The 27,738-nt window shown below is 41.5% G+C and overlaps 1 protein-coding gene across 2 annotated transcripts in view; it reads right to left on the bottom strand.

Annotated features, from left to right (window-relative positions):
* Positions 1–298: 298 nt before the first annotated feature.
* The window catches only part of Efa6 (Exchange factor for Arf 6), a 51,103-nt gene continuing 23,663 nt past the window's right edge, over positions 299–27,738 (bottom strand). The window contains exons 1-13 of one of the 2 annotated variants that reach the window (XM_076385641.1): positions 20,755–20,904; positions 14,832–14,898; positions 12,146–12,199; positions 5,779–6,151; positions 3,865–5,062; positions 3,139–3,374; positions 2,853–3,046; positions 2,592–2,784; positions 2,317–2,486; positions 2,022–2,238; positions 1,787–1,931; positions 1,324–1,467; positions 299–778 (exon numbers count right to left, since the gene is read on the bottom strand). In XM_076385641.1, the coding sequence (XP_076241756.1) occupies positions 530–778; positions 1,324–1,467; positions 1,787–1,931; positions 2,022–2,238; positions 2,317–2,486; positions 2,592–2,784; positions 2,853–3,046; positions 3,139–3,374; positions 3,865–5,062; positions 5,779–6,151; positions 12,146–12,199; positions 14,832–14,898; positions 20,755–20,862 (3,348 nt within the window). In that variant the 5' untranslated portion in view covers positions 20,863–20,904 and the 3' untranslated portion in view covers positions 299–529. Of the gene's footprint in view, positions 779–1,323; positions 1,468–1,786; positions 1,932–2,021; positions 2,239–2,316; positions 2,487–2,591; positions 2,785–2,852; positions 3,047–3,138; positions 3,375–3,864; positions 5,063–5,778; positions 6,152–12,145; positions 12,200–14,831; positions 14,899–20,754; positions 20,905–27,738 lie in introns of those variants that run through there. The other variant, XM_076385640.1, reaches the window with a different exon arrangement.

Here is a 27,738-nt window from a genome sequence, read left to right as displayed (position 1 = left end):
TATAACGCTTTAACGATCTACTGGGTATAATTAGTGAACCATTTACACTATACTGAGTTAAGTGTGAACTCCCTGATCCAATCACCAGTTCATGTTAATTGGTATTCCGGAATATGCGCTTAAGACAGCAGCTTTCCTTGCTGAATGTTTTCTCCTTATAAAAAACTTATGCGTAAATGTGTGACAGTTGAGCGGCAATGAATAAATAGAACTTAAAAAGAATCGCGAAATAAAATAACCACAAGAAACGTTCGTAAATGGAAAGGTCGAAACCGCTGCTGTATTATAGCGCTGTACGAATGCTACCCACTATCCGATTTTAATGGCCGTTGATAGTTGATGGTTAAATATATTAAAAGAGAATGTGAGTAAACGATACAGTAAAGTACAGTACTTAACAAGTGATGCGTCGAATACATCGTTAGGTTTTCGTTAATATTCCTTTCTAAATTTCAGCTGTTGCTTCTGCCTGCGCACGTACACGCAGGTCAGATTAGACCACACATGCTGAAAAGACACCCATCACACGTCAACCAATATCCCCGCCGTAGTCCTGACCGTTTAGCAGATTACGGTTGTAAATGGCAGCCCTGTAACTGTACCTATTTATGGCTGGTCGATCAGGAACCGGTGGTGGTACTAACGCCACGTCTGAGTTCAGTAAAGCCCCGCTTCCTTCATCCACTTCACCGATACTGCTCTCGACTAAAGACGGTTCTGCCTCCGTAAACGCCAGCCTTGACCTTAACAAGTATGAGTACGTCTTGTATCTCTTCAGCTGAAACACAAAACGTATGGGAACTATCACGTAACTGTTGTAAAAAACAGTTTAATAAAAAAATTAAGAAAATATTTCCTAAACCACTGATCACTGACTCCTAGAATCACTGGTATTAGTTTTTAGTATTCCAAGCTGTATCGTGTTAATGGGGGAGTTCCCCTACGACAGGGGAAAGTTATAATACTAGTGCCTTCAGTTGCATCTAAGGAATTTTCGATTGAATGATTCGTTCATAGATAATGTTAAAAGAAATGCTGAATTTTTCACATTCTTTCGACATTTTTTCTTCAAAGAATAAAGTAATGATCGAAGTGAACTCAAATATATGAATATGAGTGTACATTTATGTTACGTATCACGTTAAAAACGAAGAAACAAAATGTACTACATGAATAAAATAATAAAAGCACTGTACACTTTCACTCGTTATTTCATTCCTTTTATTGAGAATTATGTAATTTCTTCTCATTCGGCAAACATTTGCACTACATACTAATAAAAGAAAATTTTATATTACACTTCGATTGAATGGAAATTTTTACCTCGTAATGTAGATAGGCATCTTTTTCCTTATAATTTTGTACAGCAAGAGCCTTCGCCCCCCTTTCAGGTGGATGTCGTCTGTGCTCCTCCAATTCGGCCTCCAACCTACTAACTCTTTCCTCGTGGTCCCGTAATTGTTCTCTCTGACAACAGGATCAAAAAATCCAAGAAACCGTCAGTTAAACACTTGGAACCTTAAATCGGGGAAATTGATGTGTAATACACATATACTACATTTTGTACGATGGTTCTAATCTTGTGTCCAAAAGGCGGATAATTTCTTATTTTTTCAATGTCGTAATCCATTTTGAAGATATGGGAACTTAGAGAACGAAGTTCGCTTCAGGGATAGTAGAGGAAGGCTTGCAAATACAGAGAAACAATGAAGACAGATTACATTCGGTTACGTGGCCCTAGGGCGAACCACTTTCCAATTTTGTTCCTTATCACGGTTCTACTCACAGGTGACAGTTTCGTGTGACTGCAGGGGAGCAGAGGTCGTTGAAATTTTCGTTGAGAACCCACAGCTCCTTCTAAAGGCTGGCAGGAGAAACTGGCACATACGAAATTGATCGCGTCGATCCACGATTGAAGTTCTTTGGAATCGCTGAAAACCACATTAATTCCCACTTGTACCTCTGACCAGGTTTCTTACCATGTCGGCATATGGTGATAAGAAAACTGTAAACCAGCTTACCTCGTTTGGAAGAGATACTCTGCTTGATCGGCAGTTCGTAACCTAAAGACGTGTTGCTTTTTTGTGTAGTCGGACGCCCAGGTAGCCAGTGCGTGGTGAATGCGTATCGCGTTATGTAGACTATCGTTACGGAAGCCATGCTCATCTTTGTGCAAATATAATACAAGTTCCCTCACTGTACAATAATACATTTTCCAGCCTCGTTTTCCGAACGGTGCTAAAATAAATATTTCGTTTTATATGATCGTATAGAAATTGCAAGAACTATGAACGTATTCACTAAGAAGTGTAATACTTTTCTTTCCATTGGAATCGTAGCAGCATTTCCGCATGACATAACCCTTCTTAAACTCTGTAGCACCCGTAACATTTGGCACATCGAGAAATGGATTACCAGTTCTAGATATCGCTGAACCGTCACCCTGTTGAATCGCCTGATTCGCAGTCTCGTCTCCTTCTTCGTCCCTAAATAAATGTATCTTCCTTAATATATGTTTTCTAGTGTCCCACGATACGATTCATCATCACATATGTAGTCAAAGGTACATATAATTCTATGAAAGAACTTACAAGGCCCATTCAAGAGGGAAGGATTTGATTGCATTATAAAGCTGCTTCAGCACTTCCCTGGGAAAATCAGCACCGTCGTTCAATTCCGCGAGGTTTACTATAAATTCGTTACACGACATCTTCCTGCCAATATTTTGACCATGAAGATCCGTATTGAGCAGCATTATAGCACAAGTTAAGGTATGAACAGCGTCTGAAACAGGTATGTTGATCATTCTACTGAACCGAGCCGTCTACTTAGCAAAAATAAAATATATTTACCCTGAGATTTGAAAGCGCCTGGGTTACAATCGAGAAACCTTTTGGAGAAATGTACAAGAACCCTTTCTCTTTCCTGGGTCTCCCCTGTCAAAGAGAATTGGGCAAGGAACTTTCTGAGAGCCACGTCCAGCGTGTCCCGTTCAAAGTTGAAGTATTTCAAGTATTCCTCGGCTACCGCTCTACTAAAGTCGTTGCTGCAAAATATAAAAAAGCGACCACACATTAGAGACCTACAACAGCTTCAACGTTAATATAACAAAGCTTCAAAGTAAAACAATTTACGTACTTTTTGCTAAGGTGCCTAGAGACGTCAGACTTCTTAAATCCGTCCAGAGAGTACAAACGCTTGGCTAATCGAACAGCCGATGGCAGGTCCACCGCCTTAGGACTATAGTGGAAGCTATGAAGACTTTCGATGTCGCTTTCTTCGTCGGCAGATTGTGGCGGCGACGCACCACTGTGCTTCTCGTCGTAATTGCCAGAATTGAACGCTTCCTTTTCATCCTCGCTTTCCTTTAATTCCTGAAACATGAGTATATTAGCACAGAAGAGAGATATTCTATTCCCTTAGTAACTTCAATGAACACAGAACAAGGTAAATGTCCCACTAGCTGACCATGTCCCGATACCTGGATACTAACGCTAATATTCAGTTTAAATTCTAATAAAAAACGAGTTCTGTTAATAAAAAACACAGAATATTATCATAAAATAGTGTGTTCAGTTCCTGACACGCAATTCAAGTGCAAGGATATGCATTTTTCAGTTGTCCACTTACTGAGACATTTGACATCATGAGTGCCCAGGTATTAGAACATCTAATTTACTTTATACGTATACTTGAGCATTGGTCATGCTACCACAGAAACAAGCTACTGATCATCGTAACATCCCCTATATGCAGAGATAAAAAGAAGTGTCATCGAGGAACGTTTCTTCTCCCCGCGTCGTCCCGCAACACTTCTTTCCAGCTCTACAAACTACATCCCAATCAGCCCGAAGACAACTCTACCTGATATCCAACGAACTCAGGAGTAACATTGCCAGTAGCGGTGGCAGACGATCGTTGCGTGTTGCTCTGCGCGGTGGATGTGGGCACGAGGTCTGAATTACTAGGATTACCGCGCCGTCTATTCTGCCTCGGGCTGGTGTTCCTCGCCGCGGCGGCATCCTTATCGGGCCCTTTCACTTGTATCACTATCCTGTGCTCGGAGGAGTCTTGGCCAGGCGTGTATGCGGCGGAGCTCTGCCCGCTGGTCTTGAGCCTCCTCTGGGGCGGCTCGCTGGCCAATATCGTCGAGTCACTGTCACTCAGATCACTGACCATCATGATATCGCGGGCACTGAGTATGTCCATAGTCTCCTCGTCGTTGTAGTCGGGACTGGACATGTTGCTGATGGCCTCGGACTGACTGAGGTCACCGTTGGTGGGATGAAGGCCGGAGGCCGAGGATGTGGTCCCGTCGCCGGATGGGCCCAGGGCTGTTGCGGTGGTGCCCGTGGGGACCGGCGGTGGGAACCTACGGGATCCAGAATTGGAGGACATGACGGAGGACGACACCGAGGTAGGGGAGGCTGGCGATAAGGATCTCTGGGGACTAGTGCCCTCGGTCGAGGAGCTACTCGAGGAGGACTGCGAGGAGCTGCCGTTTTGGCAGCACGAGGTGCGCTCCGAGGCGGAGGGCGAGCTGACCGGCGCGTTGTACGTCCAGACGATCCTCTCGCTGGACAGACCTTGGCCGCTGTCAGGCCGCGTGTCCAACAGGGTGTTCAGGCTGGACGTGACGTCGTCGTCAATGTCAATGTCCACCGCGCTCATCGACGGGTCCTTTTGGAATTGCAAGTGGTCCTCGGAGCGCGAGGTACGCACGAAGCCGCTCGAGTAACCGAAACTCGCGGCGTTCGGCTTGCTAGTACCGCTCTGGCCGGAGCATTGGCCGCTCTCGCGCTTGCTGATCCCGACCGGGGAGGTGCTGGCCGAGTTCGAACCGGTGCACTTGTAAGCACGGTGATGGCCCAGCATCTCGTTAGGACTGGTAGGTACCGAGTTATGATGGTGGTGATTGTGGTGATTATGGTGATGGTGGGTGTGATGATTGTTGTACCTCAGCGAGTCGACCTTCCTCTGGTGCTTCGGCAGCAGGCCGCTGCTCTGCTGAGTGCGCGACAGATTCAGCATCAGGTCACCGGTCATCATGTAGGCTTCGAACCTGTTACATCATCGTTTCAATGAGTCTCAAAGTTACTGAAGTGACCGCGAGCATGATTCAACTGTTAACCTCCTGAACAGGGAGAGCGGATATACACTGTCGGCCAAAAGTATGGGATCACGTGACTTTTTAGTACTTTCTATTCTGTTATCTAATGTGGATTAATCTTTTCAGTCTTTAGCTACATTTAATACGGTGGCCTTTTTACTATTACATCTTTCTTGTTATGTATTGAACTTCTAGCAAATAATTTGTACTCTTTTATTAACTGTATGGGCGTGGTCCCATACTTTTGGTCCACAGTGTATCTGGTACTGTAAGTAAATGGATATATTTATGTTTAGTTCTAAGCATTTTTAGGGCTAAGTAATATTTCTGCTATGAACAAATAAATTATAATTGTAAAACAATTGTTAAAATCATTAAAACATTCGGTGTTACAATTCTTCCAACATGGTCTATTCTAATTCCATTTCCAAAGCTCACAGAAAGCAAAAACAGGTCATCTTACATATTTATAAGAATCTATAACGTGTACTGTTTAATTTGGAAGTGAAAAACGTGGTAAAGGGTTGAGAGAAGTTTCTCCTTAAAGAAGATAAGTTTCGATACGTATCCCCTGGCCAATCTTCAACATCTCAAATGCACAAGTGGGACTCTTAATCCTCTGCTGGTTCTTACTGATAAGAAAGAAAGAGCATCTCACGATAACTTACCTAGGCATATTCTTCTGTCTAGTGAACTTCTCGCCCGACAGAGGTTCCCATTGGGCCCGTTCTTCCTCCTTGAAACTGTCGACAGGCGGAAGGAGCGCCTCCAGCTCGGAAGAACCGGAAGCATCGCTGTAAGAACCATTGCTCCTGGTCGTATACTGCGTCGTTGCACCAGTCGGTTCCCGAGGTGATCCACCCGGCAATTCTGGTGTTCCCGGTTTCTTCGATTCCGTGTTCTCGCCGTTGCCCGACGACACGGCCCTTGGGTTATTCACCAGAGTCGTCGCCTCGTGGGAGATCTTCGAGGAGTCCGTTTCGTCGCAGGCCAGCTGTCCAGGTGATAGCAGGCGGCGCACGTGTGCTTTTATTGCAGGATCTGAAGGAATGACAATGGTATCTTATCTACACCACAGTAAAAGCAATTCCTCTGTTTGCCGTTACGAAGGCTGGCTCAGCAAATTGTTCCGTTTCGAGCTCTGTTGTGTTTGCTCGCGATAAATGAGGACTCTGAGGGTGCCTTCAAAAGAAGCTCACGAGATGATAAAACGAGATTCGAGATGAATATTCGAGTATCAGGTTTCGGTATTTCGAGGTCCATTAAAAGTGGTCTATTCTTATTGTATTAGTAATTGACAGCAGGTAAGTTTAGATTTCAGACGCTCCCCTGTAAAGGTATACATCCACGAGCGAGCTACTCTTGAAGAATCAATTTATTATTGGTAATAATACTCAGGGAGAGTAATTATCATGCAAAACTATAGACACACAGTTTGCGAGTATTATCAAGAACGGCTATAATAGAAGACTCTCAAGTGCAGATATAGATACCTTAAATAGAAACCTACCTACTTCCAAGCTTCCAACACATACCAACTCTTCCAGCACCAAAGTACAAAATACTACAATAAACGCCACAACTCAAGCAAATTCACCCCCAATGAGCTTCGACGCTGAATTCTTTCCCAACTATTCAAACACCCACCCCCGCAGCGAGTCGCTAATACGTCCCGTCACCGAACCAACTCGAAGCATTTCATTTTTCGCGCGAGAGAAGTCTCCCAGCGCAGAAGACGACCTTTTCCAATCTGCATCCGCTCTCTCGTCCCCGAGTTTCAATCTCGTTGCATCCGAGCGTGGCCTGGGCAGCGGTGGCGTGCAGCAACGCGTATTTTCAGCGAGCAGAAAGGAGTAACTGGGACATGTCTTTCGGCGGGTACGCGCGAAGTCTGATTAAAAAGCCGCCACCGTCGCGGCTATTTCGTTCTCTCTCCGGCGGGAAAATTTATTGCCAGCGCGTGGAGGACTTCAAAGTCCGCGGACGTGGGCGAAAAGAGAAACTTTCCGCGTCGGGGGAGCGTCGGGAGGGCTCGCTGGGGAAACAGGCCGACCGTGGAGGACGCGAGGCGAGGAAAAATAAGTTCGATTCCTGGGGTGGCTGGCCGGGAAGGCGATTTACGAGCGGCAGGGAAGCGGGACGAGATATCGCGGTTAAATAATGCATGAACGCCTACGTCGCGGAGGCTGTTGTCGGCCGCCTCGACAACGACCGCTGGTGGCCGACGTTTACGTCGAGGAACTGTTCGACGCCGCGACTTTATGATCTTGCACCGGCAGGAATGCAATAAGGAATGCAACGTCCGACATTCGTCCTTAAAACGGGCCGTTCGCCGCTCCGTTTATTTCCAGAGTACGTGCCCCGCCGAGAACGGAAGTATTTTATTACCTTGACGTGGAAACACGAAAGAAGACGTTTCCAGGCTGACATTTTTCGTTATGATTCATATCGATGCACGTCCACGTTGCTACACGGGAAAAAATGACCACACTGATCTTGCAGAAGTCGTCTAAGTAGATTTCAGCAGGGTAGACTTTTATAAGATATGTTATAAGCCTTTGTGAAATGAGCAAAGGTAGCTTGACTACAGTAACAGCAGCTTTGTTCAATTTACAAAATCGACTCTCACTAATTCTATTAAGGAAGAAGAGAGTAGAGATGCTCAGTGGGTAATAGTGGTCAATATCTATTATTACAAAACGGTATTCCTAATTTATGTGATTCTTTTTTTAGCTTTTTGTGACACTATATACTCACTATTTATTAAGTAAATGGTGCATCCTACAAAAGTCTACTTTGCTTAAATCTTCTTCAAAGACTTCTGCAGGATTCATATAACCATTTCTTTCAATATATTATTTTATATTTTGGTTTTCTAGCATTATTGCTTAAGCAACCACCACTACTCTCAGCCTTACTCTAATCTCAGCCTTATTAGAGCACTATTGTAAATTCTACAAGAGACTCCAATACTTCAGCTTAACATTTTTTTCCCGCGTAGCTATGCAGGCTGTGCGTGCAGGCTTGAAACGGCACACGGCCAATGTCGGAGAATGTGCGCGCGTGTAATCCGCCACTCGACGAGTTTAATCGCGGCAGCAACATTGCTGTTTCACAGCCTGGTGACTGAACTCCGATGCCGATCTAATGATAGAACCAGGCTGGACGCGTATAGGTACTCTTGAACCTGATAGTAATAATAGAATCCACCGATGATGAACCATGGAGAACGCCATCGTTGCGTCTGCTTGGCACAAGGCTTCCGTTTTCTAGGTTGCGTCGTCGGGACGCGACGAGAGTGACGCCCGGCACCTTGGCCGCTCGCGTGAGTTGCGGAAAAGAAGGGAAAGGAGCCGAGGGTAGCGTAATTAAACGCACGAGCCAACGATCAAACGATGCGTTCGAGGTAACAAACAATTTTCTATTAGAGTGACTCATTGATTGTTCACGGTCTACGGGAGTGGATGCACCCGACGACGTAATATCTTGATCGAAGGTTTAACCTTCTTCTGTTTACGATGAAATCATGGAGGGCAAGGATGAAATGCTTTTTTAAGTTCTAGCGTAGGGTAAGTGTACCTAATACTAGACATTAGCTGTATTTTTAACCACTTCGTCCACAAATTTCTTTCGTAATGTTATCACCTTTGTTGCCGATCTGAAACAGGTGACCATCCCAAACTGCCAAGCACAGAGCTCGCATTAAACTAACATAGATCCCTCACGCGATGGTGCGTGATCGGTTACTCGCGGAAAATCCTCATCACGCATTACCGCGGAATCGGCAGCGAAGATATTGTAAACAGTACATGGACTGAACAATCCTTTTTTCCACTTAACGGATGAGAAACAGTCAATATATAAAATTCTGTTAAGTCTATAATCAGCCTTTAGAATCGACTAAATTGTCATTCACTGATTGTCAATCGTGTGCGCCTAGCTTTAAACTAGATGAGCTTATGAATGAGAATTTCAATCGTTGAATAACACAATCGTGGCAATTTTTCCGTGCAATGGAAAATGAAATCGTCCGTGTTTTTCCCTCTCTTCGTTTCACGAATACTGAAACGCCTAATAACGTTCGTTCACGTTCAATGCATGTTTTAAATCGATACGTCGCTTTCCCTGACACCGCGAATCCCTTTCGTACACAAGTGAGAAAAGCCAATTAGTCGACAGCTCGGTCAGTGAACGCTGCCAGAGAAAAGCCGATTAGCAAACCGGCAATCAATAATACGTTAACTACACGTTCAGCGTTATATTATGCGCGCTTTAAGTAGCACTTTTTACAGCAGATATGCAGTCTGTCCCACCTCAGCAGATGTTCGAGATTTTTTAAGATACTGATTTCCTATGCACAGTCAAATTTTCTCTTCTATCTATTCATTGGGAATGAAAATCTAAATTTTAATTAAACTTTGGAGAATATACATGCTCATTCTTCCTGATGGTACCACATTATAAAGCCATTAGAAAGTCATCAGTAGTCAACTGTACGGTAAGTAGGGCAATGAGATTACAATAGTTTTCCTAAATAGTTACGCAGAATACAATTTTTTCTTCCGAGATAAATGTAGAAAACAACCTACTTTACAATCCTACTTTAATTTACAACTTCATGGATCTTAGTACTCCAACTGCTACGTCCACTGGATCTCAAAATATGTGTGTTATTACATCACGTTTAAATCTGGCTTCCCGCGAATACCATTTCCGGAATAGCTTAGAGCGACATTTCCTGAAGTTTCCTAGCTACAAAGGCGAAATTTTGAGCGAACATTAGATACTATAGTGACTATCTGGGAAACCACAGGCACGTCTGAGGAACTTCACGCGTCTGAGATATTCAATCTTTGACCGTAGAACTTCAGCTACTTCCTATGACCTTATACAGGACATTCAAAAACATATCCATCTTGAAGATTCTAAATTCGAGCATTTTATAATCAGAATTCTACGCAGAAAGTGGATAAATTAAATCCTCGTGTCGAACAGATCCTATAAACGGCAAAAAAGCGTTCAAATTCTTTCCCAGCACAGGTTTTTATTCATCCACAGGCAGATAGTCGAAGCACGTCACGAGAGAGGTTCTTCCCCTGTCGTTCGTTAAATTAACAGAGCAATTATTTAACCGGGTCATCGGGTTGTTCAGCGACAACTTCATTAAACGAGGGAGAGCGTGCCACTGTTAGGGAAGCCTGTCTGCCGTCGAATGAATTCAAGGTGCGCGTGCAGCGATAACGATAATCCGCTGCAAATCGGGTAGACACGACGGTTCTGTAAACCACCGATGTATCTGGTCCCGCGGTAAGTTTACACAATGATTCTACTCACGCAACGTGGCCAGCTGTCCGCTGATATTACGTTTCCGTATTTACGCTGAATGAATCGGATTGCGTGGAAATGCGATTCGACGTACGTATGTTCTTAGGATGACTTAACTTCCTTTCGTTTCATCGTTTGATCAGCGCAAAACTGTCAAAATATCATCAACTTTTATATAGCAGCAGACAAATATGAATCTTTGATACATCTTTGACGCACGAGTGACGAGATGAAATATTTACTCGACGCTGTGCTGTGACTTTAGGGATACAGAAGTGCAACTTTTGGGGAATATTTGCTCACTAGACTTGCAGTCTGATGTAAGCATTCGGATTATAGAGATATGTTTTCTGGGGGAATTTTCCTCGATAAATATGAGAAAAAGAATAACGCTAAGAAATGAAATGGATAAGTACAGTTAGGATAACAGTTAGGGGGTAATTAACCTTTCGAGAATGCACCTCTATGCATCGTATGGATTTCCCCTTAGTAATGCATTATCGTTAAATTTATATAGGACATACCATGTCACAGTCGTAACTTGAAACAATTTTTCTTAATATTAGACAAGTAGCTTAGAAGACACAAGCCATTTAATTATATAATTTTTATTCTGGTCTTCGCGGTGTTTTAACACAAATTAAGTAAAGAATTAAATTTTCAGCAAAAATGTTTTCGAGTGGTATATTTGTTCTCTGAAGATAGAATCCTTGTAATCACCTGATAAGAATATAGTTTTACGTTCCACTGCTTTTTGAGCGTGCAGGTACAACAGCAAGAAACGCAAGAGAACTTGCGATCGTTCACACGATAAGCTCGTTACATTCCCGACAATCGAGAAAACCGGCCAAGAAATCCACCGCCCACGCGGCATTGATTACACCACGTTTATCGATGGAATGCAAGCACCGCCGAGAATGCAACGTACACACTGGATTTGCGTCTGATATTTCCTTCGATTTTCTCCCCCTGTACTTTCACCGTTCGCGACATTAACAGTAATGGAATCAAGCATACTGCGACGAATATCGAACAGGATGGGATATGCTCGAATCCTGTACGAGTGCCTTGAAAAAGAATATTCTAGAATCTAAAATATTAAAATATAGTACTGTTGTAACGTAACAGTACTAAAAAATAAGTATAAAGAATAAGGTACTTATGATTTAAATACAATTTTTAGAAAGTATGTCAAGATCCTAAATAATTCATTATGTAAAAAATTTTCGTTATTGTAATGTATTATAATATTTTTAGGTACTAATTATTTGTACCCAAAAAACTTCTGAACATGAGCAACTACAGTTTGTAATCGCTAATAAATAAATTTAACCCGTGTGGAATATAAAAGATAAAGAAATATTTGCCACAGGTGAAGATAATCCAAAGCGTTTACCGATAGTATGAGTAATATTTTTTAAACAGAAATGTTCACTCGATAAACGAAATCCAATACCCAGAATGAAACACTTAAAACAAAATTTGAAAACACTCTTGCAACTCTCGTTAACGCAAATGTTCACTGTCCCCCAAATAAAAAATAATTCGACAAGAAGAAAAAATTCATCGAAACACGTTTCAGCAAAACTACAATCCCTCCGTTTGCAAGCATTTAGAGTAAATATGGATGGTGGGAAAGTACGAGGCAGGTACCCGCGAGCTAGCCGGTCTTAACACGGATAAAGGAATTTGCAGGCACACTTCACTTACCCCTTCGTAGCTTGAGGGTGACAGGGTCCGACGAGAGTCGCAGACATTTTAGCACTGAAACAGAAAACGGAGCCGGGTGGAGTTGAATGCAGCGAAGAAAAGTACAGGGGAGAAGGGCAGAGTGGCTAGACGCCGAAAAAGAACGAGCCCAACGGAATCAAGCGCCGGAAGGGGGATGGAAAAGCGACTGGGACAGGAATTACGGTGGATCGAGCTGTCGCGTGTTCGCCACCGTGGAAATTTAGAGACGTTCCATCGCACTTGAGATAGGTCGGGGTTGGTTACCGTCGCGGATTAGGGTGGGAGCCGAATTTCCCTCTGGACGTATCCCCCCTCTGGTCAAAAGGACGGCTTTCTGGCCGTAATTTCGCCGCGGGTTAATCGTCCCTGGTGTAAGCCTAATCTCGAGTAACAATTAATTCTCGTGAAATGAGAAATTCGTCCTTCCACGGTAACCCTTTCACGGTTTGAATGGCACGTTTGTCGTGTGCGACTGACTCCTGGTTATTCTGATAAAGACGAGACGCGACGAACAGCACAACTGAATGGGAAATGGAAAAGGGGATGATATTTGCTTGCACGACGCTTTGTGGTCGAGGAAATGATATCTGACATCTTATTGGATACCTGTGGGGGATAATTATTAAGTGTAAAAGGAAGGTGTAATTATGGGCGCTATGACTTTGAGCTACTAATTCTGAAGTTTTTTACTACTCATTCGTGTAGTTTTGATGGTAACAATGGGATCGTTAGAGAATATGAAGACTGAAAGTCAATGATAATTACTGTTAGTCTATTCGATGTCACGCTATTTTAAGTGGAAGCAATTAGAGGTATTTGGGCTTTAATTGGGGAAGTGATAGAACGAAAGGTTAAAAAGTAAGGAGTGGGGTTACGTAAAAGATAATTGCTGTTTTCAACTTGTTCCAACTGTTCGCTTACGAATTTGATTTTCCTTCGTGTTATCCAGTTCAATTTCGATAGCCATTCTGCTTTGAGCGTCGGAGAATTTTGCCCAATTTCCCCATTGATTAAAACTGAAAATTATAAACTGCACCGATGGATAAACGAGATTTTAAAGAAATGAATATCGCTCAGAATATTCATTAAAATGTGAACAAAGTTTCGATTAGGTATACGATCAAATATTTGTGTAGTTTAAATTAGATTGTTGCGTTACAGAATTCATTCAATAAGTAATTAAATTATAACAGTACAGAAATAACGTTTCGAAAATTTGAAAATTTTTAAAATTTTAAACATTTTAATTTTCAAATTTGTTAATATTAAAATTTTCAAATATTCAGATATAGATAACAACATTAGAATCTTTTAATTTAAGTTTCGAACTTTTTGGAATGGTTTAGTCACTTCCATTTTGCAATTCTGAAGGAACAAGTTGAAGCAGGTAAGACAAAGTTCTATCGAGATGGGGTGCTAATCCCAGAGAAGTCTATGAGAGTTTGAACTGAGTTTAGGAAAGGATTAAAAAGCAGGCGGCTCAGAAACGAGCAACGTAGAGGTGAAGGTAAGTAAACAAACTAGGCTGAGAGTTAAAGTTTCCCTATCTCTAAACCATCAGCAGAGGTCTCATGGACACAATCTCATAAAATTCTGCACAACCAATGAAAGCTTGAAATATTTAATTACGGCATCCGTACAAAAGAAATTAACTGAAAAAAATTCTCTGCAATTCAATTCAATCAAAACTCACAGAAAATCATTTCCTCCTCCGACATGAAAACGAAAGCCTCCCATAAATCTGTAATATTCACGCGATCGAAATCGCGTTTCATCGAAAATCCCACGGACCGATAAATATTTCAATAAATCTCAATGAAAACGCCCGAGACGTCCTCTCGCGAATTATTACCATCTACGCTCGATCCTCGAGACGAGTCTCGTGAATTTTCCATCCGAAACGATGTGTCCCCGGTTGCTTTTTACGAGCTCGATGTGAATCGCTCTTGGGATTTTCACGATCGACCGATATCTGACCGATTTCAACGTCCTTCGGCGCGCGGCACCGCGAAAGATCGAAGGATAAACGGGATCGCGACTTTCACTCGATCCACGACGCCCTCGAGCCTGCCTGTTCGACGAATTGATCACGATCATACGCAGGTAAAGCTGTAATTGCGAGGGGGTTAATTGCGACGACCTTCCCGAGTCACGAACCAAAAATTCCCTTTTCTTTTCGTGGGGGTGAAAGCGACGAAGATTTAATTCGACGAAAATTCAATGGCTCTGGGAATTTCATCGACAATTGAGGCATTCGGTGCAAAAGTGTACTAAGCCATATTTCTCCTGAAATTGTCTTACCAGCACTAATTTATTACACAGAAACCCTATATTATAAATCACCTGTTCCTTTTATATTTTCTAGTACACAGTGGAGTTTGTCGTTGCTCTCAATGCCTCAATTCTTTTCGCGATATTACGTTATCAGAAGCCTTTCACTCGTCAGACTTCCGTGTTATTAAATCCCGTCCACATTGCTCGAAATTGGCGTTCCATTTGTCATTCCGTCGCCAAGGTGGAGCCGCCTTGAGCGTTCGGCGCGCGGCGTCGCGTTGCTGGTAAAAAGCGACGTGGTCGCCGTCAGGGGAGGCGAAAAACGAGCGCGATCAAGCGAATTTTCAATGTGCATTATATCACGATCGCTGAAGCAGGTCGATCTTCTTACCTTCTTTAGTGCTGAATCGGTTGACATCGACTTCGTTCACCCTGAGTATGACGTCACCGGCCTCGACCTGCAAAACCAACAGACACCGTTTCTATGAAAACGCATTCTGCAGGAGGATCAATTGGTCGGGGGATCGCCTCGGGGGAGTTTGTTTCTCTCCTTTAGGCAACCCGACCGCGTGGCGAACTTTCAACGCGAGGGATTCATTCATTCAATATTCGGTTTCAATTATTATTTGACGCTTATCTACTGGTATTTACTGTTAGCAAGGTGAGAGTGCCAATTACTGTGTTTATACTGACAGACTGATGTGCTCGTCGTTTTATTTTCTAATATCGCGCTTGTATCATAAAAATATCACAACTGATAAAAGTACATATGGTTTTCAGGGGGAAGCAAACTGCTATTTGTGAGACTAGGAGAAAATTATTTATTAAGATTCTATTGGCATAAAGAGTAGGTTTACTTAGTGAAAGTTGTCTTACTTGGATGATTAGTCTATAATTTTGATCTTTAACTAGTAAACTTTTTGTAATAAAAGAGCTGCATTTATCAAAGTAATTTATAGCTGTAATTCAAAAGTCACGTTTCCTGAGGTGTGTCGCTTTTGAAGTGGGAATATAAAGAATGAATAAATGAAGTAAATATAATATTTTTAGCTTAAAACTGCTGCAACTTGTTACGTGTGGAAATAAAATGGGAGACAGAGTAATTGGTCAGCAAACAGTAATTGATACCCTTATTCTATAATCTATATTATGGGAAAAGATTGAGAAAAAGGTAATTCCTATTGGCATGATTTTTGTGCTCTCAGAAATAGATACTATAATCTTGATATACTATGCAACGTTAACTGCACAACACGCAATAGGTTAAGCAACGTTAGAATTAGAATCTACTGGTAGGTGATGGTTGGCCAGCAGTCAGAATTCGCTGAAAGGTTTAGTCATTGCAAACAGCGTTTCTTTAAGAATAGCTAATTGCATGTTGCACATAACAAGGCTGTTACATGAGTCTGTGATCCTCGGATACACTGGTGTAGTCAATGGGTTACGCGTTGCTCTTCATTTGAATTTATAAATACCATCTTGGCAAAGGTCATCATCGATAAAAATAAGCTATTAATAAAAGAGGAGACCTGTAGGCTATATAATCGAGTAACATGGAAAACAGCTTTTCGTATTACCTTTCAGTATTTAAATATTAAAATTTCCCTAGTTTTCAGTTGTGAGACAAAACTACATAACTAACATATAATCTCGTTCTACGAGGAAAAAGTTCTTTTAATCCAATCTGCTGTCGAAAACAAATTCTATCTTGCAGACTTCAAATCCCGCCTACATCGCTGGAAACTGTCGTTCCATTTATCATTTTGTCACAAAGTGGAGCCGCCTTGAGGATTCAGCTCGTGGCATCATCGAAGATAAACTTAACTTTTTAAAAATTTCATTTATATCACCTGCTTCATAGCCATTAAAGAATATTGATACTGGTCTTATTCAGAATATAGCAAAGACTAGAATTACGCGTAATTTCTCTAAAACTAAGAAAGGCTTAAGTAGTTTTAAATACATAAACTAAGTTTCTAATTCCATATGAATTAGCATTTCCACGTAATTCCTTAGTTGTGTAACAGTTGCAACGATTTGCGGGTCATTTGCCATGGGAAAGAAACGAGGAAGCAGAATGCGTAATCGCTGAGATAATATTAATCACTCAATCGAGCAAAAAGATCAAACGTCGTTTTCTCGCTATTATTGAAATCTAATTTTCTATGCGGTTGCAGCGGTTGCGTAACGCTAAACAATCTCCCCATTATCATCTAACAGAGAATCGCCAAGGAAATGAGCGTATTTTACATAACGCGCTCAGAGTCGTTACTTAGTAACAATAACGGGGCAGGATTATGCGATCGAAGGAGGAAGCAGATAAACGCATTCCTCTTAACAATAACCATTTTTTACATTACTTAACGGGTTGGAAAAATACGTTGGTCGTTGGGAGAGTTAAGCAGTCGTTTACCTGAAACACGACTTTCTACTTCGTTCGATGGCTACTCGATATTAATAAGGTTCTGCAAATTGATCCGGAGATTGAGTTGAAGAAAATTTGAAATAAATTGAACAGATATAGTTACCTACAAAAAATTAAATATAAATGTACAGTTACTCTGTTTTTTTGAATACATACATTTAAATTTAAATTTTAAATTTAAATTTTAATTCTCTGTAAAATTCTAAATGTAAATTAAAAAGTCAATTACTCGTTTAAAGCAGAATTTACATAAATTAGTATCTACATACTAAAATGTTATGTTAAATGTTAATTATCTATTTCAAATGCGTATTTTTCTCAGAAACAGTGACACGGGAAGAGAGAGAGAATATTAGGAAACCAAGGAACATATTTCCACCGTCTCCGCTGAGGTACGACTTTCCATCGTAGTTTCAGTAGTTACTTAGTAGTTCGATGCTTCAACTTCCGCCCCTGGGAAACTGTTCCCCCTATTTCTTCTCTATTCCTATCCGAACGATTTTCTGCCTCCAGGGAAATAGCTCGACTGGAATGCGAAATTGTTTACGAGGTGTTATCCATCATGGGGAAAAAGAGAGAAGTAAAGCCGAAACCAGTTTGGATCAAAAAGAATCTTTGTTAGTACGAGTAAATTCGATCGTTTTTCCATCTCTTCACTTCGACCGAATAAGGCAGCAATTGATGCGAGTGGGAGAAAATAAAAAGAAACTGTACCACTGTTCCTTTCACGGTTTCTGAGATCTTTTTTAACAAAAAATTGTAGAGCTTATTTTCATAGTTTTATATGAACATTATTTTAAAAGAATAAAGACAAAATTTTGAAAATAAATCGAGTATAAAGTATTGAAAATTGAAATACTACTGAGTGTTTCATAGAATAGGGAGATCAACTTACCCAGCTGGTATTTCCTTGTCTTTAATTATCTACGACTGTCAATAATCATTCTTAACTAACGTAGAAACTAATAATATAGCCAACAAAATATTGTCTTATCTCAAAAAAATTGGATTCTACCTCTTTTGTCTGATTTTACATAAAATGCACTCCCATCTCTCATTTATATCATACACGTTGTTAATATGATACACAGCCGACTCCCAATGAGATGGTTCAGGAGAAGAAATGTTTCCCAGAGGACTTCGCCATTTACCAACTAGGATATGTAAATCTACGAAGTATACGCTGTGACCGAACCAGTTTGTCGGCATGTCACGAGGGTCCATATTCACTGGTACGTTATCTGTGGCGCTGGTTGGTTCCCTTGATAATTTAATTGCAATTGCACAGTAACGTTCATCGTATTTCAGGGTTCATAGAGCATTCAGCTTTGAAGGCCCATAGACATAGCTACTACAGGCTGCCCTGCTTATGAAGAATGACAATGTAGCTTTGGGAGCGGGATGACTACATGTGACTCATGAATAGGGAATTTGTGATTTATCCTTCAGCTAGGAAATGATGACTCTATTGCTTGAAAACGAAAAAGGTACTGGTAGCTAGGTAGAGAATACTAAATTAATGGAATAATTATTGATTATTCTGCGTTTGATGTTTTGAGTCACTCATGGATGACTCGGGATTTTCAAAGCCTTCTAACTCCTAGAAACATTGCAGTTGACATCTGAGAGAATACTATACTACAATACAAATAACAGTGATCATAAATTCTCTGTTTTCTCAAGCTACACAATCTTTTACCTCTACATCTTCTATCCACATTTCATGGTCCAGTAAATCACTATAATCCTATGAAGGACAGGAGATCACAGTGAACGTAGTCAAACTCCTCAGTCTATTTTTAACGACCTTTAAACTTTAAAACATGATTCCAGAGGCTCAGAAAATATATTAAAATGTTCATAAAAGACACAGAATATCACTGTATAAAATACAGCTGTGAACTAATACCACCACGAGTCTCCTCTCATATGAATACCACAGAGCGCTGGTTACAGCGTGAAGCCAAAAGGGCACATCGATGTGAACGAGACCTAGAAATCCACGTCGAAGTGTACGACAAGCAAACTGTAGAAGTAGCTGCGGCCCTTCAGCTCCTGTCGTTTCGCCACGATTTCGTGCATCGATCAGCAACGTTGGAGAACACACGAAGGTCGACGAGCGGTTCTCTCGCTCGTAAATCAATTTCGAGGGTGCACCGCTTGTGCGCGTCGATGCGTTCTGTAATAGATTTCCACTAAAGCGGGTCAACAGTGAGGCCCACGCCAGCCGAAATTCGTGCATTGTGTCGTGAAATTGTAAACAGGCCTGTCGAGGCTCGGGGGCCGAGTGCGTCAGGGAGACGCGAACCAACGTCCATTTATGGAGCACAGAGTAATTGGACGTCGGGCTTCCGAGAAGAGAATATACCCTTTCGACCAGAGGCGATATATTTTAGCGAGGAACGAGACTGGCCGACGACGAGATCAAGATTTCGAGCTCGACACGAATGGATCTAATTGAGAAGCTACAACAACATGTTGCTACAACATGGATGGAGGGATGAGGGATGATAGCAATTTAGGGACACTCGGTTATTGAAACCCTTTTGGGGGAGCAAACTTGTTGACCTTCTAATTGACTTCTCTTTATTCTTAGATATCGATCTCGGTTTCGTGAAATCGGAGTTTAGAGACATTTTACCCTGACTTAAAAATAAAATAAAATATAGTTTGCTGAATTCGTCTAATTTCTTTGTAGAATATGAACTCTTAATTATTTAAGGTAATTAAAAGGCAATACAATACATTATAATTCTGCAAAAGAACTGAATAATCCTATGGATGGAAAAGCTTTCTCTCTTTCACAAAGCATTCAAGCAGCGTTGAAAATAAACGCGATACTTTTTCTCATTTCCAACGCGACTGGGAAACAAATCACTCTCCAAACAAAATATTTTTAGCACGCAAGTCTTCTGGGTGTCACGACACGACTCTATTGCTACAAAAAGGCTCGCATATTTAACTTAATTCATTCTGACACCGTTCAATAACGCTTCAGCGTTCATTCTGCCGAGTTTAACGAAAACATCATTGGACGAGGGCGCCATGGAAAGTTCACCTACGCAGTGGCACGCTGTGAAAGTCTGAAATCGAATCGAGCCACGTTGCGAAATAATTTCGAGAGAGAAGTTTGGCCTGGTGGAACAGGACAATTTCAGTTGGTCCTCATCAGTTTGCGTTTGTAATTTTACGAAATTTAGTTTACGTGACCTTTGCTTTCTGCAGCGGATTTATTACGCTGGAGTTTAGAGTGACACTTCCCTTCGCACGAAACATAAACCGTCTCTCAAATTTCGACGACGTACACGGCAACTCTGGAATAATTAAAATTTATAGACAAAACCAGTTTTATTACTAAGCAAATACGACGCATTCCAATTTTGAAACAAGTTTACAGTATTGTAAACGTCGAATTACAAACTGATTAACAGTTGTCAATTCCCAATTAAAAGGAGCTGAATCAATCGCTAACAATCCAACAATTGCATCGTAACTTGCAGGAATCTCTGTCTCATGTCAGACCAACTTTAAACTGTATAAACGTCTCTTGCAAAGAACCAATTATACGCTGAACTTGTTGCTATTCACCTCAAACAATTGCACGATGTAATACGCTACGAGATACGAGAGCATCTTTTCAACAACGTACGTAGCAGAATCATCGTTGCATAAACGACCCAGCAATTAACCAGAAAAAGACACGGCTAAAATTGTTGAATACACAACGATACGTACACAAGCTCCACATTTCGCGTCAGAATGTACGGAAGCCGCAGCATCGCGTTCGCGCGAAGCAAACACTGAAAAGGAAAGTACACAGTCCCAGCGATGATCGTGATTAATTGATGACGTTAATTAGTCGACAGGGCACTCGACAAACCGTTTTCACCTGGTAGAGGGGGGTATACTCGACGTAATCGAACCTGTCGGCGCGTCTTGACAAGTATCGATCAAGGGGTCGGCAGCAACACCATAGACAGTACGCGAGATTGGGCATTTGCGAGAGGCACGTCCTCGAGCTATGCGACGCAGCCGAGGAGCAGCCAGGAACAACAACTACGCGGGATGCGACTGATCGAGAGAATCTCGGTCACGAATTAGAATTCAGACGGCGTCTTGCTGGCAGCCAACGTTCGTATTTTTGTCTGCCGTGACATTGACTTTCCTCGGGCTGCCGTCCAACTGGCTAACAAAAGTCGCGTGTAACGCACCCTGGGACACCTACACGTGACTTAACGCCATCGTCCCTGGTAGTATAACATGCCACATTGTATTGGAAAATAGACAACGCGGTTATCTTGTCCTCGCTTGGAGAGGGGAGACTAAATAGCGGCCACGAATCGTAGTAAAGAGAGGCCTACGATGAACCTTGAGAGTTCTTGGGTTAGTGGTGTACTGGAGGGATGTGAAAAAGTTACTGGAGTGGTTTTGTGGTTTGGGAGATATCTGGATTATGCGGAAGGATTTGGGGTACTTTGGAGTTAATGTGAAAGTTGAGAATGTATGAGAATAGTTATATTCCATTGTGGAGACACATGGCCAGTGGAATAGGAAGTGTTGGCTTATTGTCTTAAGTTCTTAACAAATTTGAATGTTTGAGTACTTGAATATTTAAATATTTGAAAAGTTTGAATATTTAAATATTTAAAAATTTGAATATTTGGAAATTTGAATATTTAAAAATTCAAAAATTATAAAATCTAGCCTCTGCAAGTTCTTTTCTGCTAGCTTGCCAACAATTCCGCCACTCAATGGCGAAATTAGCGTTACCTTCTGAACAATCCACGTCAGACAATGACGTTCTTCGTAGCAAAATTTGCACAAGGACCGAAATTATACTGCACTGTCCTTAGAAATATTTCAGACGATAGAATGAAGTCACATAACTACAGAATTCTATGTATTTAGGTAACACTTATGATCTATTCTAGATCATGATCTACTTGAAATGACCTATGCACGTATATTTTATTCCTTTTCTAGTTATGTTTTTTTCAGAGACCCAGAAAGAATAAAAACACGATTTTCCTGTGGCGAGGATCCATTTCACATGGACGATCGGGTCACTGACATTGCTAGAAATCGAATTTTTTTTCTGTCATACCTTCCAACCCGATCGAGCGAAGACTTTTCATCCAATTAAAATGCTGCAGAAATTGGGCGCTGTGTCCAATGGTTCGATGAAAACCAGTGGCATCGCGGAAAAGTGATATGTCCAGGACATTACTGTCTTTGCGCGCCGAGTGGAATAGCGGCATTAATTGGCACCTGGCAATCAGCTTTAATTAAAATTGCTCTTTTCGCCATTGGTTGTCGTAAAAACGTCCGTTGCCACGTACTATCATGTGCGTTATTGCCAATCTGTCTCGTTTTAAAAATATTTCTGTGAAATATTGAGGAAGATGACTACGTGGAAATTTTAGTATCGACATTTCATACTTACAAACTTGACAAATTTGAAATTATTAAATATACAAGTCCCTTTCAATGCCAACGATGTAGTATTCCTTAAATTATAAATTAAATTATTATCCATCTTCTATTTTCTTCTATTTTTTCTCCTGTTTGTATTTTTAAGATATTCATTGAAGAAATGTAATTTTCTTGTCTCACAAATATCATTGTCTCCTGCTGTATATACAAAGCAATCGATTCAGTCGTTGACAGTAAGGTCTCGCAGAGAACAATGGATGCGCTGAAATTTCATTGAGCGCAAGTGCATTAATAATTTCGTTACAATGAAGCATAATTGACTCTCGTAACGCTATCCGCAAAGGCGGCTCTCTAGAGAAGTTATAAATAGTTTCTCAAAAGGAAGCACATTTTCGTACGTAACACAACACTATCGTAACCGTTGAGACTGTTTTGCGTAACAACAGCCGTTAGGCTAACCGCCATTGACGAACCATTTCCGACCACTGAATAACGTGCCCATCTTCCTTGTTGGCTTGTCAAGGTCGACCATCATCCTCCCTGCGGAAGCACGGATGTTCTGAATTTAAATGGCAACTTTGCATTCGTCAGCAACAAATCGAATGTAATGGCAATGTTAAAGCTTATACCTACAACAATTATGCTTATGCAATTATTGATCAACGAGGCGCATGTTCTCTGCATGAAACCTCTGTTTGAATAAATTGTTAAAGAATGGAAGACCAATTGAAGGTCTTCATTCTATTGACAGTAGGAGAACCCGATGGATGATTTGCAATTTTTCGAAAAATAAGCTTTTAAACACTTAGAATTCCTGTCGATAAAGAAAATTATAATGGAGCAACGGTAGAAGATAAAGCGAAGTAACAAAAATAGACGACTGAGTTAAAACGACACGAGTTTACTTTTTAGTAGTGGGAAATTACGGTCCTTCTAACATTATAAGCCACATTTTCATTTCTGTAATATAAATGTGCTAGAGAGTGCACTTCAGAGCCACATTTCCGCATGCACAATCCTCAAAATGTCTTTCGGCGGCGATAAACATTATTATCTCTCGTTTCCTACTTGGCAAAGGGAAAAGGAGAGAAAACTATTTCAAGCATTCAGAATAGAAGCAGGGGAAATCGCTTTGTTCATAGAGACGTTACACATCGCTGGTAACGTTCATAAATTTCCATAGCACTGTGTGAAACAGGTTCGATCGTGCATAGACACTTGATAAACAGTATTCCCGTCACGCTGGATACGTGGAAACCTTTGGCAAAGGGAATCACGAATTCCAGACGCCGCAACGATGACTCAACCAGCGTTGGTTCGTCATCCTAGGAATCAAGCCTCGGCTCGTCTTCAGCGCGGAGGACGAGCGGTTTTGCACGTAAAATTAAGGGGAAACCTAAGCCTATAAGGCCTCTTGCGCGGCGACCTCGGATCGAATTTACATTATTCGTTGCCACCGTCTAGCCGGCTTGTCGAATTTCCATATTTCTCGTCGACGTCTCGATATCGATCCCATTCCTGCTGAACGTATCCGACGAACCGAGCAAAGTGCTCGACGAGACGGCTGCGGGAAACGCTTTGAGCGCTGGAGCTTCTTGGCTTCATAAAAATGGATATCCTACCGCGAATCGTGATAAGGGAGAGGAAAGCAGAAGAGGGCAAACAGTTCGTTATTTCTTCCTGTCCCTTTCTTCGCTAGTTTCAGCCTGACCAATGCTGTTTTCTTTGAGAATCTCGGATGAAAATAAGGCCGACGTCTTCGAGGGTGAATTGGAATTAATCCTCGGTGTTGTAGCGGCATCATAATGAAAATAATGTGGTGGGGTCACTGTGACCTTATTAGAAGAATTGGATTGATCTCTTCAGAATGAGGATTTAATATAGTTAAGAAGGAAGTGATTTAATAAACATGAAATAGTTACATGCTACTTTTCTTGGAGATTTTAAATTAAAAAATAATTCATGGTAAATTATACAATGGTTCTACGATGCTCGGTTAAAATACAAGTCATATTGATGTAAATTGAATTTAATTAAAGTTCCAATTAAAATGAAACAAATATTGAGATACAAGATAGGTGTTGTAGTATGTAACAAAGTTACATGGATATGTATATGTTGGTATCCATAAATAGATTAATATATCTGTACATACAGTAGAATATTAGGTTCGAATACACATTTTTATAAGTATATTCTGAGGTATTTTCCCTACTCCATTTTAAGCCAAAATCCTTGTTGTCGCAGACCACAAAAAAAAACTCTAAGGACACAAACGACAGTGACTTATAACCGCAAATGAAATAATTACACGTAGTACGACACCATTTCACCGCAAGTACAAATAGAACAACCGCAAATGTGAAGCGACGTTTTGTAAACCAAGGGCTTCAGTTACACCACTGTAACGAGAACACTGGTACTTCAATTTTTCCTTGCGAATTCATGTCACAACACTGATAATCAGAACACACAGAATTATCATCTGTGTGCATTAGACCAAGGTAACAAAGTACTGAAATAAGGGATTCGTTTTAAAAATCACAAACAATTATCCCAAGGTCAAAGGTCGTTACGGAGCTTCGACAAATTGATTCCCGCTAATCCACGATAAAATTGCATTGAGTCGACCAGGGCGCGGCCAAAATCCAATTTAGAACTTAAACAAACCGGGGACCGCGTAAAAAGCAACGGGAGACACGCGTTTCGGGTCAACGGGTGCAGCAACCATATGCGATAATTGATACCGATTGCAGTCACGTGTCGTCAGCAGGAGCGGTTGCTCATGTCACAGGGTTCCACGCACACGAGTCACCACCATTGGCAAACAGGTAGACGTGTCATTCCCGTCACGCTTTGGTCACCGACCGAACACGATACTCGCCGTAACACACGCGTGCACGCGCTCGTTGGCACACCCTTGCCTCTAGAGCAAAATGTGCGTTCGTTCCACTCCAATTTGGCTCCCCTCTTATGAGCCTCGAGGCCTTTTCAGTTTCCTTGAATCGTTACCCTACGTCGAAGTAATGAATCAATTCTTAATTGCATTAGACTGAGAGACGGGGTGAAGAAGGGATGATTAGGGAGAGAAAAAAAGGGTGAATGGGAACGTGTCTGGTTTATGGATTACTATTGACTACGTGCATCCATTCTTGTGTTTTATCGGTGAATTTTTAACTTGACGCAGTTGGTATTTACTACCTACATTTTGTTGTTGATTGAGTAGTATAGAAGTGTCCAATGGAAACTGGAGACATTTGGCATTAATCCTCAAGGCGTAGGAAAGGTCATACAGCAAAATGTAAATGAGTTTAGGAGTAATCACGGAAGAATCACGATACAACTCACTGCCTACCACTTAAGTATCTATTGTTCTCTGAAAGCTCAAAATGTTGAATAAGGTATATACTAAGGAAATACATACATGTCTTAATAATTGAAAAATTCACCCACAACTGGTATCAATTATAATAATAAAAATAATATTTATCTATTTAACGGAAGGACCCTCTGTCACATAGAGAAATAAAAATAATAACCAAGCGAGTATAATAAAAAATTAACATAAAACAGTGTAGACAGAGAATTTCATTACAGCAGAGAACTTCACTTATGACGCATCCCAGAGATCCACACGAAATTAAACACAGCCAAATCAATAATATTCACGGAACGCAGTCTCTTCTTCTTGTCATTATCAAAATGTCAACAAGACGTGAAATAATAAAAAATTTCACAATATCTACAGCGTGACTCTGAACACCAAGAAGGAGCACGTTCAAAATTCAACGCCAGCACCATCAAGCCTGAACCGCGGTGCCCACAATACAATATTAACTCCAAAGGATACGGGCGAGCAACGTGGTCAATTGAACTGCTGAGCTATCGGACGTGCGAGTCAATAGATTAGTTTCGGAATCGCAATGAACGACGGCGTGGAGACACGCGTAGGGGGCTCGACATGTCTAGACACCGCGTGCTGACTGAGGAGCCGTGACAGAGGCAATCGTCACGCCACGCTGTACGAAGCCCACGTGGGTGGAAAATAATAGCTATTTATATCGGCGTTATCGCCCACCGCTTGCTTCCGCTTCACGCCCGTCGTTCCTCTCCTCGTCGCGCTCTTCCGCCTCGCGTTTCACTTTCCTTCTCTGGGCTGCTCGTGCCGCAGACCCAGCGAGATAACGCCAGTGTCTGATTCCCTGGAAGATGCATGACCACGGTCATTGATACCGTGTCAATGTCATCGCGATAGGCCGTGCCTTTTAAACGTTTCGGTGACGACAGTGTGGCCATGTCACAACGTCCGGCGCGCCGAATCTGACCAGCATGTCCGATGAATGAATAGAGGCGATCAATGGGAACAACAAACGCAGGTGTCGCGTGTTCGATGGATATCGTTGATATGAAGATTTTTGCGTGGAGAGAATAGGGAGGAGCTATTCATGAAGCGTGAAAGGTGGATGTAGGTCCTTTGGAGACCAGAGGTTTGAAAATGGTAACTATGGGTCAGTCGGAGTAAGAGTTATGAGAGATGATGAAGCATGTCTATAAATAATTTGTTTCACGATCCTTTCAATGGGGCAGTTTGAGTACCTTTCACAGACTGTATGGGAAGATTTAGAACTGTATTAGAGTCCAGGAGTGATTGATTCATGAGTCGTAGAATTATGGTTTGTTTGGGGATCGTTAGGGTAAAGTGATTCAAAAGTAGGATCTGTAGCTTAGTCGAGATGAAAAATAGGTTCAATTAATCCCTTAGTCCTGTGACTAAGAATAAGACAGTTCAAGAAGTTTTTATATACTGTGTGAGAAATCGTACCATTCTATCAAATTCTAAGGATGAATGATTCATGGATCATGAAACAGTTCCTTTGGGAATTATCAAGATACATACTATTACTAGAAGAATACAGGGTGACTCAAATTTAACATGGGATCTGCAATAAAGCAGTTCAAGCACTTGGCTATTATCATAGCGCATACATACATATGGATCACCAAAATTCCCACAGGCGCCAGAAGATACCAGAGACAGCATTAATAAACATTTGGTCTCGTTTCACTTTTCATCGTATCAATAAAGCGTCAAAATAAAACCGAAAGGAGTTACTTTTTGCAGCTGCAGTTAGCAGTGTCTCCTACTAAAGGAATCCACGTTCAGAGAAGGGGTCGTTTATGAAACGGCTGTTGTTTTTCGCAGCGCATCTCGACGAGGGCTGCGATAGTTGCCCCGAGGCAACAGACACGGAGAGAAGAGAGCGTGACACCTGAAAGAACTGGAAAACACCGACACAATGCGGCTGGACGTTTGCTCCGAGTCGCGGAGCGATTGGTGTATCTACGCATACATCATGTATGCAAGTTGCAGCAAGAGCGTGCATCCGGCTTGTCGCCTGCGCTTTACCGTTACAACCGACAGAATGTATCATGGTGAACT

This window comes from Calliopsis andreniformis, chromosome 9, assembly GCF_051401765.1.
Source record: "Calliopsis andreniformis isolate RMS-2024a chromosome 9, iyCalAndr_principal, whole genome shotgun sequence".
Taxonomy (NCBI): Eukaryota; Metazoa; Arthropoda; class Insecta; order Hymenoptera; family Andrenidae; genus Calliopsis; species Calliopsis andreniformis.
This window is presented reverse-complemented; position numbering and strand designations above follow the sequence as displayed.